This window comes from Chiloscyllium punctatum, chromosome 1 (genome assembly GCF_047496795.1).
Source record: "Chiloscyllium punctatum isolate Juve2018m chromosome 1, sChiPun1.3, whole genome shotgun sequence".
Lineage (NCBI taxonomy): Eukaryota > Metazoa > Chordata > Chondrichthyes > Orectolobiformes > Hemiscylliidae > Chiloscyllium > Chiloscyllium punctatum.
Window position 1 is genome coordinate 56685152 of NC_092739.1, and position 20924 is coordinate 56706075.

Genomic DNA, 20924 nt, shown 5'->3' on the forward strand with positions numbered 1-20924 from the left:
AGAATTGTGAACCATAGTAAAGCAGAAAATTTAGGGATCCATATACAGGACTCATAGCAAACTGGTAATGGTAGCATAACAAAGAAATTAAAATTTAGTGAAATACTTGCTTTCGTCTCAAAGAAACTGGGATACTAAGGGGTATCGTAGATTACATGTTTTCATTGGATTAAACTCTACTTCGACTGAAATCTGAGTTCTGTATCCAGTTCTGAGCACCAGACCCATGAGAAGGATGTATTAGCCCTGAAATAGGATGAAGCAGTGATTCACGCATTGATACCATGGTGAATTTAGGAGACACGGACCCTGGGCAGGTCAATGGAGTTGAACGCCAGACCTGGTTCAAGGGGCTGAATAGCCAACTGGAGTGGCTGGTGAATCAGCTGGGTTTTCCGAATAGCAAAACAGCTTCATTGTCAGTTTTACTGTTCGCAACTTTGTACTTCCAGATTTAAAAAGAAAAGCAGATTCTCAAATTTTCAAAATCCTTTACTTTTATAATTAATGTGGTATAGGTGTCACTGCTAAAGCTGTAATTTATTGTTGATTTCTGGATTCCCTTTGAGTGGCCTGTTAGCCCATTTTAGGAAGCTTTGGTTTCTTTCCTGACATTAACTTCTTTTAGGGTCACTCCAGATTATGTGACACTCTGTTATGCTTGTCTGTAGTCCCTAATATTAACAATTCAACAGACTGGGTGGAAATTGAATATTTTTCACTTTATTCATAAAACAGTTTTTTGTTAACAATGAAACAAAATAAGAATCAGTGATAAACATTCTACTTTTGAATGATGGGAACTGTGCCAAAACCTGAGTTTTTTGAACAGTATTCATTCTCCAAAATGAAATACTAGGGATGCTGACAAGCTGGGATAAAACAGAAAACAGCATGCGAGGAGTGAGAAACAAAAAGCTTGATGATTTTCCATTAGAAATAATCATTTTTCCCTCCAGATTAGCTTGCACGTATTGTTACAAGCGATTAACATATTTGGATTCAAAATACTTTACTTAAAGCCACCATATGAATATTGAAATTGCACCAAGCCTGTGATGATATCACTGGACTGGATTCAGTTGGCCTTTGTTTTACTTGTTCTCAGTTCTTTAATGGGTGGAATCTGGACAGAATACTTGCTAAATTTGACATGTGTTGGGAAAACCTGGGCAATCTTTGACATTTCTCAGATGCTGTTGGACTTGTTGGCGATGCACAGCATTTTCCAGCATTAGATGTACACATAGATTTCCAGTATTCACAGTTTGTTTTCTTAGGCTTGTTTTATTGCCTAACACTGAATATTTGCTGCTTTGTAGCACCTATCCCATTGGCTAGGCAAAGCTATGCTCAACTGGTTTTTGAAGTACAATGTTGAGCTGTCAGTCTGCCAAAATTTCTAGGGTGTGTTTAATTCTTACTCCCTATTATTCATTTATATTCCTGTCAATATACTTTCCTAAAGCGATAGGTAAACAAAACCAATTCAGTAAATGACACTGAAAGTATTCAAATATTCAATTGTTCACCCTTGCCTATTATTTACTTACATGGCAAATTATTTCATGTCTTTAAGGAAGCTGCTTCTAATTTTATTTCTAGCATTACGAAATAAATCAAATATGTATTTGCATCTCAATTGTTGAATTTCTGAAACATCTCCAAGCACCTCATGTATGATAAACTGTGAAGTACAGTGGCATTAAATGTTAATGGTGAACCAGGGAAATTCCCGATTTTTGAAATTAGTTTTCATTCCGCAGTTCTCAGAATTACTCATTGTTTCCTATTTTTAGTATCAAATCCAAACCTGGACGACTGCCCTAGGTCTAAATAATTGAAACACACATTGAGGAAAAAGCAGCTCAGGAGGAGAACCTTTTGTAACCCACTGCCCACTTGAATTCATGTTGAGAAACTGTTGTTAATTCTTGGTAACCCACCTGTAGTCCATACCCTTTGAAACCCTGCCTAAAATAATTCTAGCAATCTCAGGCTTGAAAATTTCACTTTGACTGTATATCTGCAGATGACCTTCTGAGGAAGAGTGTACCGGACTTCACTACTTTGAAAGTCATTTTGGCTGCTTATTATTTTATTTTCATCTTTGTTGCAACTAAATGAGGAGTGATGAGGTAGCATTCATTTTTCTCTCTCCATTTAAACACGTGTATTTTAAAATTTGAAAGCCAATCTACTGTATGTGCTTAAATGTCTGTGTCAACTGTATACAATTAGGTAGACTGTTCTTTTTAAGTTCTTAGCAAAGTAAGATTAAGTAATTCATTGAGTAAATAAGCTCACTGTTCTGACTGGAACAAAAACATTTGTGTTTAATATCCGTTCCAAAATGAAATATTTGAATTTGAAATCTGAGCATACAATTGCAGATTAAAAGTAGAGGAAGATGGTAGAATTTTCAGGCTTTTACTTCCTCTTAGAAATGATGTGCAAAAATGTGGCTAAGTTTGCAGGTCCCTTTTCTCCAGGTAACCCTGTAGAAATTCCGAGGCTTTTTCTGTTGAGTTCTTTACCTGCTTGCAGGGAGGTACGCACAATCCACAACTTAGCAAGGAAAAGGGGAGAAAGAAAAGGGTAGGGTGGGAAAGGGAGAGCAAGAGTGAAACTTCATGAAAATTTATATATATTTGATGACATAAGTTGTATCAAGATCAGTTGCAATTTAATTGGAAAAAGCCATTGTTGAGTTTTGCTTTTCTAAACTGACTTGCTTCCTCATAGACTCATCAACATTTACAGCACAGAAGAGCCATTCAGCCAATCCTATCCAAGCTGCTCTGACTACACTAAACGTTTTCAAGCTGTTCACCCATATATAGCAACCCAAGCGAACATCTAAATTCTGCTTAAATGTTATGAGAGTTTCGAATTTAACCAGCCTTTCAGCCAGAGGTTCAGATGCCCATCTCCTCCAAGTGAATAAAATCTCAACTGCCCTCTTTGTCTCTCCTACCTCTTATTCTTAATCTACACTCCCTACCTTCTGACCCCTTTACTAATTCAGAAAAAAAACCTTCCTCTGCAACTTCTCTATGTGAGAAAGAACACGAAGGGAAATCACAGAATTAAAAAAAAACAAAGAATGTTAGAAATAAGGCAAAAGGAAAAGGTTTCAAGTAAGATAGCTTTGCTGGGAAAAGCAGGAAGTCCAGCTCTGTACAAGAATAAGTTCAGGCAGCTACGAACCTTAAATATTAGTCATTAAGGAGGAACAAAAGCCTTTGACAGATCACTTCAAACTTAAAGTACCTACGAGGAAAATAATAGGGGTTTGAATAAAGAGTTTACTGACCAAGCATGCGAGTTGGAAAACAATGGGGAATGGGTTTAAGACATTTTAAAAAAGCACAGTCAGTAATCAGATTTAAACAAGGACATGAGATGATGAGCACATGAACAAACTTTAGTGGATATGAACACTTCATGTCATCACCCGAGTCAGTACAAGGGCAGTTTCATTATCACTATTCTAGTCATGTGATTGGTCAACAAAAGACTAACAAGTTCATCACAAGCACAGCAGAAATGTGGTGAGGACATGCTGTTCATCAGCAGGAGTTTGACTGACATGTTTAGTGGGCAAAAACTGTATAAATACTAAAGATAGTGAGTGCCGTTTTCGGAGTAGTCTGAGAGAGCCCGAAGTTGGTAAGTGCTGGCACCGCTACTCTACTGAGGTTTTACAACCTCCCCTTAGACTAGGGCTTGGTGTCTTGTTACTCTGTAACTGCGATACTGTTTAAATAAATGTGCTAAACCTTTCATGGGCTGCTCGTAAGAATTTTATTCTAGGCAATTGAACGATCTCAGGGAAAGAACCAGGGAAGGTTGAGTAGACTGTAGTAGGGAGTCCTCCCTTCCTCACTGAAGCTCTCGGGGAGGCTTCAACAAATAGTAGGAAATTTTATGCCCCTCAATCTCATACATCTCTAACCTTTCTTTGTAATCTACTAGCTTTCCTAATTTTCTCTTTAAGTTGCCCCATCCCAGGTCCTGCACTTTTTATATACCTTTTTAAGAACTCTACTGTATTGAGCTCTTGATATCTGCTAGAAGCTTCTCTTGTTTTGCTAATTATTACCTTTTATGTCTCATGACATCCAGGGTTCTCCAGTCTTGGTCCCATCCTGGGTCATTTTTATTTGCCTGTACACTCACTATTTTTTTCTTCACCACTTCCCAATGCCCTGAAAGTGTTATCTGCAAGTAGCTGCTTTCAGTCCACTTTGACAAATTGTACTTTGTCTTTAGTGAAATTGGTCATTTTCTAATTTAGAATTTTTATTCCCATCCCATTTTTATCCTTTTCCATAATTAACCTAAATCAAACTGAGTAGTGGTCATTGTCTCCAAAGTGTTTCCCTACTGATATGCTTTCCAATTGCCTAGGCTCATTTGTGAATATTAAATCCAGAACCGCCCCCGTCCTTTGTTTGGGCTTTCTGTGTACTGCGAAAAATGTTATCCTGGATGAAATTTAAGAATTTTGTTCCCTCCCACCTTGCAGATTAAATTATCCAGCAAAGATTTGGGTAGTTAAAATGTCCCACTATTACACCCTTATTCTTGCAATTCTCAGAAATGTAATTAGGTTTGATCCTCTATCTGGTCCTGACTATTCGGGAGGCCTATAGTATGGACGCAACAGTGTGACCCAATTGTGTATTTCTTTCTTTGAGCCAGATGGTCCCTCGTGATTATCCTTTCAAGATGGCATCCATCCTTGCTGCTGTAATTGATTCCTTGATCAATGTTGCAACCTTCTTCTGCTCATTCTATCCTTTCCAACAATCAGAACCCCAAGTAACCCAATCAAATGAAAGAATTTAAAGTTCTAAAATATTAATTAGGACTGCAACTGCAGCTTATCTTAAATCAATGTTCAGTCACAAACTACAATAATTTGTTTTCCACTTGGTATGACTAAATTAACTTGTAACTTTATCCTTGCCTGTTTTAGTGATTAAGTGCAAAGTCTCACTTCTGTTTCACACCGTGAGCGGCATAGTGACTCAGTAGTTAACACTGCTACCTCACAGTGCCAGCGACCCGGCTTTGATTCTGGCCTCAGGCGACTGTCTGTGTGGGGTTTGCACATTCTCCCTGTGTCTGCGTAGATTTCCTCTGGATGCTCCAGTTTCCTCCCACAGTCCAAAGATGTGCAGGTCAGGTGAATTGGCCATGCTAAATTGCCCATAGTAGGAGAAAGTGAGGACTGCAAATGCTGGAGAACCAGAGTTGAAAAATGTGGTGCTGGAAAAACACAGCAGGCCAGGCAGCATCCGAGGAGCAGGAGAATCGACGTTTCGGGCATAAGCCCTTCTTCAGGAGTCCCGTAGTGTTAATCAGAGGGAATGGGTCTGGGTGGGTTACTCTTCAGAGGATCAGTGTGGACTTATTGGGCCAAAGGGCCTGTTTCCACACTGTAGGGAATCTAATCTAAAGTATTTTGAACTGGTTTCTTGAATTGTTTGAATGAGGCTGTCAGTCTATTACATGGCGCGCTATTTGACTAATACAAGCCATCAAACTGTCAGGGATGCACTTTTCTTATTTTTACATTTCGCTGTGGGGGAACTGAGTGTCAAGCTTACTCTTACAAAGTACATATCTACTGTTAATTTAAGTGTTTCTTCTTTGATTTGTTCTAGGTCCAACCTTGTTGTTTGTGAAGGTAACTCGCCAGAAGCAAGAAGCCAGGAGGTTTTATGCCTGTGCAGCTTGTCGAGATCGCAAGGACTGTAACTTCTTCCAGTGGGAAGATGAGAAGGTATAAAAATCCATTATTACACTGTGAAACAATAACGTTGTCCAAATTATTTTTGGAAATAGTTTATATTCCCTAACCCTATAAAATGGAATGCCTTGTCCTCTTCCTCACCAAACGTCCCTCAACATGAGAACACAAAATTGAATGATCTGGTATGCAATAAGATGGGAGGTTAAAGTGTAGACCAGGTATTTCCCATGAGAAAAAGACAAATTGGAGGGAGTTGTGCTTATGTACCACCAACCTGCTAGCTGCTGAAGATATGTAGTCTTAAATCAGAGATATCAGATTCATTTATAGGTAATATATTACTCCGTGATTCTGAGTTTTCCTAGCTCATAGGTAGCTCAGTGTTCTGTTGTTGACAGGTTTGAAAATAATCTCTCTGCTGAGCAACATTCCTCTCCCCTCCCTGCCCTGTTCTCCTCCCAGCCTGCAAGAGCTATTCTTTCTAATCTGTTTACAAGAGTGGCTTAATTTGATTGGTCATTCCTCCTGAATTAGTTTTCCTGGGTAATTTTGGGATTTAAGGGTATATTTGTCTGCTTCCCTGTGGTTTTTTTGAGTTGCTGACCTATACTGAGTCCCATCTTCTTTCTTACACCGGCTTCATGATCCAAATTTGTTGTTTAAAATCCCAGCCTCAAATCTCTAATGGTCTTTGTCAACTCTGTGCACCCTCCTTTTATCTCCTCCTGTATGATTCAGTACTCCTTTTGATGTCTGATGTATCTCCTGCCTCTTCGGTTCCTGATTGAAGGCAGAATCTCCAGGTGCCTCAGCTCTTCTCTGCAATTCCCTTCTTTTGGAGTGTGAGCTTGGAGTATTCACGTGCTCATCTCCTTGCTTCTGAGTCAGAAAGTTGTGGCTCCCTTTCCATGGGTTTGGAGATAAAGCATAAGCTGACACTTCAGTGCAGGACTGAAGGATCTCTATATTGTATGGATGTTAAGATGAAGGCCCATCTATCCTCTTAAATGGAAGTAAAAATCCCATTGTGTTAACTTAAAGAAAGTAGACACGTTCACTCTGTTTCTCAATCCTCATTCTTTTTAAGAAAGTGTTATTTATCAATGGTCATGTTACTGTTTGTGGGAGCTTGCTGTGTACGAATTGTCTGCCATGTTTTCTGCACCTCAAGTTACAGCACTTCAGAATTTCCTCATCATTGCTATAAAAAGTGTTGTGTCGGTGTAAGCCTTTATTCCTTTAAACCCACACTTTCATTTCTCTCCCCTCGGTTTAGATTGCTCACTTGGATAGTTATTAATGTGTGCTACTGACCATCATGATAAAAGACTGCACAGAGTAGGGTGAATTCTGCAAATGCAGTGGTTTGCTAAACACACTAACAATTGGAATTGAGTGAGAATGGAATTTATTGCAGAGAAGGAAGGAAGTGCTTTCGTAGCACCAGTATTGTACACAAAAATTCCAAATGACTCAGCATTGCTCTGCACAAATAAAGTCTAACCTCCCTACTTTTGCATTCGATTTCCCTTCATAATAAACAATAATGTTTTAGCTGTACACCAATACTGACCTCTCACATTGTCACAAAGCTGGTTCTTTTTCTCAGAGTTACTGTGTCTTTGATTTTTTTCAGACGGGTTGGAAAACCGTCCAGACTCCAAAATGGCTGAGTTGGTGCAGAGATGAATGGTTTATTGGGGCCCTTTTTGTTTGCCTCTAATAAACAGATGATATCTCAGGCCAAAGGCTTTCATGTTTTAGAAATAACTTGTATAATGAAAGGAAGTCTAGAGTGGTGCTGGAAAAGCACAGCAGGTCAGGCAGCATCCGAGGAGCAGGAAAATCGACGTTTCGGGCAAAAGCCCTTCATCAGGAATGAAGGCAGGGAGCCTCCAGGGTGGAGAGATAAATGGGAGGGGGGTGGGGCTGGGGAGAAGGTAACAAAGAGTACAATAGGTGGATGGGGGTGGGGGTGAAGGTGATAGGTCAGAGGGGAGGGTGGAGCGGATAGATGGGAAGGCAGTTTGGCAGGTAGGACAGGTCATGAGGATGGTGCTGAGCTGGAAGGTTGGAACTGGGATAAGGTAGGGGGGAAGGGAAATGAGGAAACTGGTGAAGTCCACATTGATGCCCTGGGGTTGAAGTGTTCCGAGGCGGAAGATGAAGCGTTCTTCCTCCAGGCATCAAATGATAAGGGAGTGGCGGTGGTAGAGGAGGCCCAGGACCTGCATGTCCTTGGCAGAGTGGGAGGGGGAGTAGAAATGTTGGGCCACGGGGCGGTGGGGTTGATTGGTGCCGGTGTCCCGGAGATGTTCCCTAAAGCGCTCTGCGAGAAGGCGTCCAGTCTCACCAATGTAGAGGAGACCGCCTCGGGAGCAACGGATACAATAAATGACATTGGTGGTTGTGCAGATGAAACTTTGATGGATGTGGAAGGCTCTTTTGGGGCCTTGGATGGAGGTGAGGGAGGAGGTGTGGGTGCAGGTTTTGCAATTTCTGCGGTGGCAGAGGAGGGTGCCAGGACAGGAGGGTGGGTTGTTGGGGGGCACGGACCTGACCAGGTAGTCACGGATGGAACGGTCTTTGCGGAAAGGGGTGGGGAGAGAAATATATCCCTAATGGTGGGGTCCATTTGGAGGTGGCGGAAATGGCGGATGATGCGGTTTATGTGAAGGTTGATAGGGTGGAAGGTGAGGCGCTTTAGGGAACATCTCTGGGACACCCGCACCAATCAACCCACTGCCCCGTGGCCCAACATTTCAACTTCCCCTTCCACTCTGCTGAGGACATGCAGGTCCTGGGCCTCCTCTACCGCCACTCCCTCACCACCCGATGCCTGGAGGAAGAACGCCTCTTTTTCTACCTCGAAAAACTTCAATGCCAGGGCATCAATGTGGACTTCATCGGTTTCCTCTTTCCCCAACCCCCCACCCTTATCCCAGTTCCAACCTTTCAGCTCAGCACCATCCCCATGACCTGTCCTACCTGCCAATCACCCTTCCCACCTATCCGCTCCACCCTCCCCTCTGACCTATCACCTCCATCCCCAACCCCATTCACCCATTGTACTCTTTGCTACCTTCTCCCTGGCTCCCCTCCCCCCCCACCACCATTTATCTCTCCACCCTGGAGGTTCCCTCCTTCATTCCTGATGAAGGACTTTTGCCCGAAACATCGACTTTTCCTGCTCCTCGGATGCTGCCTGACCTGCTGTACTTTTCCAGCAGCACTCTAATCTAGACTCTGATTTCCAACATCTGCAGTCCTCACCTTTGCCTAAGGGAGTGGCCAGTCTTGGCAGCTGAGGCTTTTTTGGTTCAGTTACAGCAGGGGATGTGTTAAACAAGCTGCCGGACTTCTCTCTCCTGGAAAACTGTAAGCTTTTGCTGGATTTTACCTTTTGTGCTAAGGGATGAGTGTATTGGGACTGTTGCACATTTTTTAAGAACAGCATCATTACGTCGGGTTTGGAATGGATAAATTATTGGTTATTCTATTTCCTGTTCTTTGTGTCTCGTTCCGTAATTTTGTAAATAAAGTTCGTTTAAAACCTGGCAGCTGACCCAGCTCAATTACACTGGGAATATCCACTATACTTCTAGCTAAACAAATAGCCAAGTTACGGTCTGGACTACCTGCTTAAAGAGATTTGAGGGATCTGGCCTAGTCCATAACAACAGTTCATGCATGAGGACATCGAGGTCTCTCTACATCTCAGAGCTCTGGAACTCTCACCATTTAGATAATTTCTTGTCCACACTAACAGAAAGAATAAAAAAAACTATGTTTGTAAAGAATAAAGGCACAGTCACCAACTAGTTGAAGTGATGGTGAATGTAAAAGGTCAGGATTAAGGGAGAAGAGAGATTGCATGCATGTCAGGTGGTTTGTGGTATGACTAGAGGACATTGCTTATTTAAATCCTTAAATCTATATCTCTGCAGTGTATGAGAGTGTGTTGAAGACTCTCTAAACAGCAGCACTCAGGTAATGTAGAGAAGGGCAATGATAAATAGATTACTGCAGTCTTCAGCATTGAAGTAACAGGAAGAGAAGTTGGGCTGGAAATTGTCTGGTGATCTGTTGTTATGCGTTTTTTTGCATTGGCCAAAAACAAATTGAATTCTATCCAGTCGCGTAAAAGTTTTTTTATTATGAAGCTGTCACCTCACAACACTTTGCTTCCCATCAACTGTACTCTATCACATGTACAGAACATGAAGCACATTTCTAAATAGTTTCCAAGCCAACCTAAGCGTGTACTTTCTAAACATACTTTTTAAATGGCTTAACGTCAGCAAGAAGTTGGGCAGTCCTGGTGGTTGTTGGCTAACTGTAAGTTAATTAAGGTTTGAATGCCAGTGACAAAGTTAAATATTGCTGTGTATGTGGAGAACCAAAACTGGTGGTCTAATGGACTGTGAAGAAGGCTATCTAAAGGTTGTTTAAGATTGTAAAGATATCTTGATCAGTTGGGTCAGTGGGCTAAGGAGTGGCAGATGGAGTTTAATTTGGATAAATGCAAGGTATTGCATTTTGGCAAAACAAACAAGTGCAGGACTTATACAATTATGCATTTAGTGGTAGGGCCCTGGGGAGTCATACAGCATGGAAACAGACCCTTCAGTCCAACCAGTCCATGCTGAACATAATCCCAAACTAAACTAGTCCCACCTGCCTGCTCCTGGCCCATATCCTTCCAACCTTTCCTATTCATATAGTTATCCAAGTGCCTTTTAAATGTTGTAACTGTACCTGCATCCACCACTTCCTCTGGCAGTTCATTCTACACGCGAACCACCCTCTGTGTAAAAATAAAAGTTCTCATGTCTTTGTTAAATCTCTCTCCTCTGTATCCTCTAGTCTTGAAACCCCCCGTTGTAGGGAAAGGACAACCACCATTAACTCTATCTAGTGTTGTCGAACAGAGAAACCAGGGGTTTAGGTACATAATTGTTTTGAAATTTGTATCACATGTAGACAGGTTGGTTAAGAAGGTGTTTAACACGCTTGCCTTCATTGCTCAGACCTTTTGAGTATAGGAGTTAGGATGTCATATTGAGGTTGTACAGAACGTTGGTGAGGCCTCTTTTGGAATGCGGTGTGCAGTTCTGGTTGCCTTGCTCTAAGAAGGATATTACATTGGAGAGAGTTCTGAGAAGATTTCCCAGGATCTTGATGGGAATGGAGCATTTGGGGTATAAAAATAGGATGCATAGGCTGAGAGCTTTTTCACTGGAACGTAGGAAGTTGAGGAGTGACCTTATCGATGTTTATGAAATCATGAGGGACATAGATAAGATGAGTCTATTCCCGAGAGTGGGGGAGCTCAAACCTAGGGAGTATATTTTTAAAGTGAGAGGAGTAAGTTTTAAAAGGTACATGAGGGGCAACGTTTTTACACAGAGGGTGGTTCATGTGAGGAATGAATTGCCAGAGAAAGTGGTGGATGTAGGTACAGTTACAACATTTAAAAGACAGTTGGATAAGTTCATGATTAGGAAAGGTTTGGAGAGATATGGGTCAGGAGCAGGCAGGTGGGACTAGTTTAGTTTGGGAACATGGTTGGTGTGGACTGGGGTTGGATTGAAGAGTCTGTTTCTGTGCTGTATGACTCTGTACTTTCTCACATTCTACTACATTCATGAGATTTTAGCTGAGTCACTTAATGTATGTTTATGCTTTTGTAGCCTTATATTCTCTTCACTACTTACTTTACTACCTGTCTTTTTATCATCAACAAATTTAGACCATAAGATATAGGAGCAGAATTAGATCATCAACTCTGCTGCACCCTTTTAGCATGGCTGATATGTTTCTCAACCCCATAACTCTTGATTGCCATACTAATCAAGAACCTATCTATCTCCTAAAGGGTCATCATTTCACTTTGAGGCTGAGCCCTCAGGCCCTGGTCTCTCCTAATAGTGAAAACATCTTCTCTGCATCCATTCTATCCAGGTCTCTCAGCATTCTGTAAGCTTCAATGAGATCTCCCTTCATCCTTCTATTCTCCATTGAGTACAGACCCAGTCCTCAACTGCTCATCATATGATAAGCCCTTCATTCCTGGGATTATTCTTGTAAAACTCCTCTGGATCCCATTCAATGCCACCACATTCTTCCTTAGATACACAGCCCGAAACTGCTCACAATCTTCTAAACACAGTCTGACTGGAGCTTTATATAGTCTCAGCAGTACATCTCTGCTCTCATATTCTAGTCCTCTTGATATCAATGCTCACATTGCATTGCCATCCTAACTGCCAACTGAACCTGAATGTTAACCTTAAGAGAACCCTGAATTAGGACTCCCAAGTCCCTTTGTGCTTCGGATTTCCAAAGCGCTTTCCCCATTTAGAAAATAGTCGACACCTCTATTCTTCCTACCAAAGCTTGAACATCACACTTTCCCAAATCATGATTTCCCACATTGGTATTCCATCTGCCACTTTGCCCACCCTGCTAGCCTTTCCAAGTCCTCTGCAGCTTCCCTGCTCCATCAACACTACCTTTCTGTCCTCTACCAATGTCATCTACTGCATCTGTTGCACCCAATATGGTCATCTCTACATTGGGAAGACATGAAGCCTTCTTGCGGATCATTTCAGAGAGCATCTCTGGGACACCCGTATCCACCAACCCTATCGGCCCGTGGCTGAACACCTCAACTCCCCCTTCCATTCCACCAAAGACATGCAGGTCCTGGGCCTCCTCCACCGCCAAACCATTACCACCCGACGCCTGGAGGAGGAATGCCTCACACTCCACCTTCGGGCCTTGCAGCCACATGGGATAAATGTGGATTTCAACAGCTTCCTCATTTTCCCCCTCCCCCCACATTATTCCTGTCCTAAGCCTCCAACTCTGCATCGCCCTCTGAACCCATTCTTCACTGTCTCCTCTGACCCATCACCTTCTCCCTCACACATCTCAGCTACCTCACCTTTACCCCCCCCCCCCCCCCCCCCAACCACCAATTTATCTCTCAGCCCACTGGCCCACAAGCCTCATTCCTGATGAAGGGCTTATGCCCGAAGTGTCGATTCTCCTGCTCTGCGAATGTTGCCTGACCTGCTGTGCTTTTCCAGCACCACACTCTCAACTCTTATCTCCAGCATCTGCATTTCTCACTTTCTCCCGTCCATCTGTCTTTGTGAAATCTGCAAACAGTAGCAATGCCCTCAGTTCCTTTGTCTAAATTGTTAATGTATAATTTAGCAACCTTGAATTAGTTTTGGTCCCTTCATCTATGTAATTTATACACATTGTAAAATGTTGAGGCCATGTGGTACATTACTCATTATATCTTGCCAACCTGAAAATAAGCCATGTATGCCTTCCCTATGCTTCCTGTGAGCCAGCCAATCTTCTGTCCACGCTGTGGGTTACTCCTTACACCGTAAGTTTTTATTTTCAGCAATAGCTTTGGATGTGGTACCTTATCAAATATTGTGGGGAAACCAATGTACAGTATCAATACCCATTTATCTATAGCATGTAGATTTTAATTTGATACTATCTTCAACTCGGTGAACAAACCACGGGCAGTGGGTCTGGCATTTAGAATATTTCTTTGTTGTTGGAATGTATCAGCCTGTACAGCTTTAAGTATCCCCTTAAATGTTTGCTGCCCTCTAGTATTTCTATTATCTGAGGACTTGCAGATTGACCTGATGTGATGTAAGAACCAGTAAACATCTCAACTTTTAACTTTATGTTGGAAGGAATATTAATGCTCAAGCAGCTGAAGATGGTTAGCCTAGGACACTAGCCTGAGGAACTCCTGTAGTGATGCCTCAGGGATAGGGGATGTTTGGTCCCAATCAACCATAACCAGCCTTCTTTTTGTGCCACAGGTACAACTCTAGCCTGTGGAGAATTTTTCTATTGATTCCAATTGACTCAGTTTTGCCAGACTCCTTAATGCTACACTTTTATTTATAATGTTATGTTGCCTTCCCTCTTGACTTCAAATTATTTTGGCTGTGTTCAGATTGTGACTATAATGAGGTCAGTTGCCAAGTGATGCTCATGAACGAAGGATCTGTTTCCAAGGTGCATATCTGTAGGACTCTGCGTACACTTGGATTGCCTGACCTGTGATTTTCCACTGTTTTAGAGAGTGATGAAATATTGACTTGTTTACCTTTTAATATTAAGCTTCGATAAGAATGATTCATCTATTGCTTCACTTGCAATGTTGACCACTGCTTGTATCTCACTATCATTACTAGGTGTCCGAGGCCCGGCAATTAGTAAGAGGCGAATTGAATCGAAGACAGCAGCCACCATTTACTCATCAGCAATATGTGGAGAGGTAATGAGCTGTTACTATATGCGAGTCAGTTACATGGTAGAGAAGCTATAGGTTGATGTACTTACTGATCTAAAATGCTGGCAAGCTAGTGAACAAATCACTTAGTGCTGCAAGAAGAAGCATTGTGTTGAAACCGTTTGTGCAGGACAATGCACAAGAGACACCAGCGTAAAGGGAGAACAGCATTTACAGTATATGAGAGGAAAGTGCTGATTGATTGGCAAGTGCCCTGTGATATGTAGAGATGCTTTCGTGGAGACTGCACTAGTTGGATGATGGCTGATCGTTAACTACCAAGCTCTGTTTAAAATTTGAGTAATAGGTAAAAGTAGCTGTTGCATGTAGTTACTATGATGTGGCAGCACGAATGCTGTTTGCCACCAACAGGATGTTGTGGTCAAGCCAAAAAGACATGATGAATCACGCAAATGAGTTATGTGGTTTTGAGCTTCACTGCTGGTATGACGCAGTTTGTGTAGACTGTATGCTCAAGGACTAGCAAATGTGTCAAATCATATATCCCTTCAGCTATTTGTAACAAACAAGGCGCTGACTGTGTCCAATCAGCCCAAGGTAAAAAGAGTACATTTCCATGATTGGACAATCTTCGCTAAATAATCCCGAGTGTGTTAATAGTTACGCTGACCATAATTTAGGGTTGTCAGTGTGCACGCTGTGTGACACTCTTATCCCTAATAAAAGCTGCAGAGAACAGGGCTTGTGCAGACAGAAATAACATGTATAGAAGTAACATCATATACAACTCAATAAAATAGGTGACAGTCATTCTTTGGTTCATTTCTCACAGCAATGCTTTGAAGGATCAGAGTCAACTTGCTTCGTTCAGAATTTAAACAATTAGCAGTTAACTGTCAGTCATCTAACTAATGCATTCTCCATGGCATTACTTCTATCAGTCCACTTACCAAGCAATCATCAATCTCATTTCATATACAGAAGAACCGAGATCATCTGAAGGACACAACGGTGGGGAGTATTTCATTCGGTTATTTGAATTCCGGATAATCGAATGCCGGATAACATAGTTTTAGCCAGGCATCGGAACCTTGCAATCTTGCTGGATAATCCAATATTCGGATAATTGAATTCTTGATAATTGAGGTTCCTCTGTAGTCTAAATGTTGTTTTTCCATTACATTGGTGTTTCTTGTGAAGTGTTGTAATGAGAGCAAGCCAAAAAAATTCAACAAAATATCTATTTTTGTTCTGGCAATATTTGGAGTTGTGTGCTACCCACCACTATTTAACTACTGTTAGATAGGTCTGTCCTTCACTGTTAAAATCACCATGATATTTCACCCTGCAAGTTTAAAGGGAAGGCTGGTAGGTGTAGGGAATGCTGGATGACCAGAGAAATTGAAGGTTTGGTTAAGAAAAAGAAGGAAGCATATTTTGGGTATAGACGGGGTAGATCGAGTGAATCCTGAGAAGGGTATAAAGGCAGTAGGAGTATACTTAAGAGGGAAATCAGGAGGGCAAGTAGGGTTAAGGAAAATCCAAAGGGTTTTTTCAAATACATTAAGGACAAAAGGGTAACTAGGGAGAGGATAGTGGCCCTCAAAGGTCAGCAAGGCGGCCTTTGTGTGAAGCTGCAGGAGATGGGGGACTAAATGAGTATTTTGCATCAATGTTTACTGTGGAGAAGGACATGGAAGATATTGAATGTAGGGAAATAGATGGTGACATCTTGAAAATGTCCATATTACAGAGGAGGGAGTGCTGGATGTCTTGAAACACAGAAAGGTGAATAAATAACCTGGACCTGATCATTTGTACCTTAGATCTCTGGGAAGCTAGAGAAGTGATGGGTAGGCCCCTTGCTGAGATATTTGTACCATCGATAGTCACAGGTGAGGTGCCAGAAGACTGGAGGTTGGTGAACATGGTGTCACCATTTAAGAAAGGGGGTAAGGAAAAGCCAGGGAACTATAGACTGGTGAGCCTGACATCCGTGGTGTGCAGGTTTGTGAAGGGAATCCTGAGGGAGAAGATTTACATATATTTGGAAAGGCAAGGACTGATCAGGGTTAGTCAGCATGGCTTTCTGCGTGGGAAATTGTGGCTCACGAACCTGATTAAGTTTTTTTGAAGAAGTAACAAAGTGGATTGATGAGGGCAGAGTGGTGGACGCGATCTATCTGGACTTCAGTAAGGCGTTCGACAAGGTTCCCCATGGAGACTGGTTAGCAAGGTGAAATCTCATGAAATACAGGGAGAACTAGCCACTTGGATACAGAACTGGCTCAAAGGTAGCAAACAGAGGGTGGGGGTTTATTTTTCAGACTGGAGGTCTGTGACCAGTGGAGTGTCACAAGGATCAGTGCTGGGTCCTCTATTTTTGTCATTTACATAAATGATTTGGATGTGATCACAAGAAGTATAGTTAGTAAGTTTGCAGGTGGCACCAAAATTGGAAGTGAAGTTGACAGCGAAGAAGGTTATCACAGATTGCAGCGGGATCTTGATCAGATAGCTCAAAGGGCTGAGAAGTGGCAGACGGAGTATAATTTAGATAAATAGATAAATTTAGATAAATTTTGGGAAAGCAAATCTTAGCAGGATTTGTACACTTAATGGAAAAGTCCTGGGGAGTGTTGCTGAACAAAGAGACCTTGGAGTGCAGGTTCATAGCTCCTTGAAGTAGAGTCGCAGGTAGATTGGATAGTGCAGAAGGCGTTTGGTATGCGTTCCTTTATTGGTCAGAGTATTGAGTACAGGAGTTGGGAGGTCATGTTGCGGCTGTACAGGACACTAGTTAGGCCACTTTTGGAATATTGCATGCAGTTCTGGTCTCCTTCCTATCAGAAGGATGTTGTGAAATTTGAAAGTGTTCAGAAAAGGTTTACAAGGACGTTGCCAGGATTGGAGGATTTGAGCTATAGGGAGAGGTTGAATAGGCTGGGGCTGTTTTCCCTGGAGCGTAGGAGGCTGAGGGGTGACCTTATAGAGGTTTAGAAAATCTTGAGGGACATGAATAGGGCAAATAGACAAGGTCTTTTCCTGGGGTGGTGGAGTCCACAACGAGAAGGCCTAGGTTTAGGGTGAGAGGTGAAAGATATAAAAGAGACCTAAGGGGCAACGTTTTCTCGTAGAGGGTAGTAAATTTATGGAAGGAGCTGCCAAAGGAAGTGGTGGAGGCTGGTATAATTGCAACATTTAAAAGGCATCTGAATGGGTATATGAATAGGAAGGGTTTGGAGGAATATGGGCCCAGTGCTGGCAAGTGGGACTAGATTAGGTTGGGGTATCTGGTCGGCATGTTGGACTGAAAGGTCTGTTTGCATTCTGTACATAGAGTATAGAATGTTACAGCGCAGTACAGGCCCTTCAGACCTCGATGTTGCGCCGAGCTGTGAAAGTAATCTGATGCCCATCTAACCTACATTGGTCCATTATTGTCCATATGTACGGCCAATGCCCATTTAAATGCCCTTAACGTCGGTGAGTCTACTACTGTTGCAGGCAGGCCATTCCATGCCCCTACTACTCTGAGTGAAGAAACTACCCCTAATATCTATCCTAAGTCTGTCACACCTCAATTTAAAGCTATGTCCCTTTGTGTTAACCTTCACCATCCGAGGAAAAAGGCTCTCACTGTCTACCCTGTCTAACCCTCTGATTATCTTATACGTCTCGATTGAGTCACCTCTCAACCTTCTTCTCTCCAACTAAAACAGCCTCGGTTTCCTTCTAAGACCTTCCTTTCCATACCAGGCAACATCCTAGTATATCTCCTCCGAATCCTTTCCAAAGCTTCCACATCCTTGCTATAATGCGGTGACCAGAACTGCACGCAATACTCCAGGTGCGGCCTTACCAGTGTCTTGTACAGCTGAAGCATGACCTCATGACTCCAAATCTCAATCCCTCTACGAATAAACGCCAACACACCATATGCCTTCTTAGCAATCCTATTAACCTGGGTGGCGACTTTCAGGGATTTATGCATCTGGACATCGAGATCTCTCTGTTCATCTAAAGTACCAAGAATATTACCGTTCGCCCAGTACTCTGCATTCCTGTTATTTCTTCCGAAATGAACTACCTCACGCTTTTCTGCATTAAACTCCATTTGTCACTTCTCAGCCCAGCTCTGCATCTTATCTATGTCCCTCTGTAACCCACAACGTCCTGCAGCACCATCCACAACTTTGCCTACCTTTGTGTTATCCACAAGTTTACTAACCCATCCTTCTACGCCCACATCCAGATCATTATAAAAATAACAAACAGCAATGGCCCCAAAACTGATCCTTGCAGCACACCACTGGTAACTGAGCTCCAGGATGAACATTTCCCATCAATCACCACCAAGTCTTCTTTCAGCTAGACAGTTTTGGATCCAAGCCGCTAAATCACCTTCAATCCCGAAACTCTGTATTTTGTGCAATAGCCTACCATGTGGAACCTTATCAAATGCCTTACTGAGTCCATATACACCACATCAACTGCTTTACCTTCATTGACTTGTTTTGTCACCTTCTCAAAGAACTCAGTAAGGTTAGTAAGGCATGACCTACCCTTCACAAGACCGTGTTGACTACCCCAATCAAATTATTCCTTTCAAGACGATTATAAATCCTATCTCATTTAACCTTTTCCAACACCTTACGCACAACCGCAATAAGGCTCACTGGCCTATAATTACCAGGGTTGACCCAAGTCCCTTTTTATCTCTCCACCCTTCAGGCTCTCTGCCTGTATTCCTGATGGAGGGCTTTTGCCCGAAATGTTGATTTTACTGTTCCTCGGATGCTGCCTGAACTGCTGTGGTTTTCCAGCATCATTCTAATCTAGACTCTGGTTTCCTCCAGTCTGCTGGCACTACTCCTGTCGACAAGGATGACAAAAAGATCGAAGCCAAAGGCTCTGCAATCTCCTGTCTGGCCTCCCAGAGAATCTAAGGGCCAACTGGCCCAGGAATCTTGTCTATTTTCAGATCTTCCAAAACTGCTAAAACCTCCTCTTTGTCAACTTCGATCCCATCTAACCCTATAGCATGTATGTCTGTATTCTCACTAACATTGCCCTTTTCCAAAGTGAATACTGACAAAAAGTATTCATTAAGCACTTTCCCTATGTCCTCACATTCCACACACAACTTTCCACTATTATTTTTGATTGGCCCTAATCTTACTCTAGTCATTCTTTTATTCCTGATACACCTATAGAAGACCTTGATCCAATCCGTCAGCAACTTCTCATGTCAACTCCTGGCTCTTCTTAGCCCTCTCTTTACACCTTTTCTGGCTAACCTATAACACTCAAGCCCCCTATCTGAGCCTTCACACCTCATTCTCCTGACAAGAGATTCAGCTTCATTTGTAAACCATGGTGCCTTCTCGCGACAACCACCTCCCTGCCTGATAGGTATATACTTATCAAGGACCCGCAGTAGCTGTTATTTGAATGAGCTCCACATTTCAAGTGTGTCCATCCCCTGCAGTTTCCTTCCCCATCCTATGCATCCTAAATCTTGCCTAATCACATCATAATTGCCTTTTCCCCAGTTATACCTGTATCCTTGTGGTATATACCTATCCCTGCCCATTGCGATTGTAAACATAACCGAATTATGGTCACTATCTCCAAGGTGCTCATCTACCTCCAAATGTAACGCTGGGTTTATTCCCCAGTATCAAATCCAATATGGCATTGCCCCTTGTTGGCCTATCTACATACTATATCAGAAAATCTTCTTGCATACATTGAACAAAAACTGACCCATCTAAAGTGCTTGAACAATTGTATTCCCAGTTGATATTGGGGAAGTTAAAGTTCCCCATAACAACTACCCTGTTACTTTCGCGCCTATCGAGAATCATCTTTGCTATCCTTTCCTCTACATCCCTGGAACAATTCAGAGGCCTATAGAAAACTCACAACAGAGTGACCTCTCATTTCCTGTTTCTAATCTCAGCCCAAACTACCTCAGTGGATGAGTCCTCAAACGTTCTCTCAGCTGCTGTAATAATACCCTTGATTAACAATGCCACACCAGCTCCCCTCCCCCAACAGGCAACCATTCCTGTGCCTTCTCTAGCCATGCCTCTGAAATGGATACAACATTGAAATCCCAGGAACAAACTCATGCTGCATGTTCACCCACCTTATTCCGGATGCTCCTGACATTGAAGTACACACGTTTCAAGTCAACATCCTAGTTGCCAATGCCCTCTTGCGACCTTGTGAACCTATCCCTGACCTCACTACCTTCAACCTCCTGTGCACTGGAACACTGGAACAACAATTCAGGTTCCCATCCCCCTGCTGTATTAGCTTAAACCCCTCCATGAAGACATTAGCAAATTCCCCCCCCAGGATATTGGTACCCCTCTGGTTCAGGTGAAGATCATCCTATTTGTAGAGGTCCCACCTTCCTCACAAAGAGCTCCAATTATCCAAGAATCCAAAACTCTCCCTCCTGCACCATCCCTGCAGCCATGTGTTCAGCTCCGCGCTCTCCCTGTTCCTCATTGTGCGTGGCATGGACAACGATCCAGAGATTACAACTCTTTGTTCTAAGCTTCCAACTTAGCTCCCTGAATTTCTGCCTTAGATCCCCACCTTTCTTCCTGCCTATGTCGTTAGTGTCTATGTGGACTACGACTTGGGGCTGCTCCCCCTTCCCCTCAAGGATCCCGAAAACCCAATCAGAGACATCACAGAACCCTGGCACCCGGGAGGCAACAAACCAATCGTGAGTCTCTCTCGTTCCCACAAAACCTCCTATCTGTCCCACTAACAATGGAGGGGGGGAACTATGAAATGCATTCTAAAGATGCAGTTGCCCTGTGTTGTTCTTGAAAATCATGC

At 42.6% G+C, this 20924-nt stretch overlaps 1 protein-coding gene across 1 annotated transcript in view; it reads left to right on the top strand.

The window, feature by feature from the left end:
* The window catches only part of zcchc4 (zinc finger, CCHC domain containing 4), a 95808-nt gene that overhangs the window by 9040 nt on the left and 65844 nt on the right, over positions 1 to 20924 (top strand). Inside the window, exons 2-3 of the mRNA XM_072564581.1 lie at positions 5676 to 5794; positions 14005 to 14087. Coding sequence (XP_072420682.1) covers positions 5676 to 5794; positions 14005 to 14087 — 202 coding nt within the window. The remainder of the gene's footprint in view (positions 1 to 5675; positions 5795 to 14004; positions 14088 to 20924) is intronic.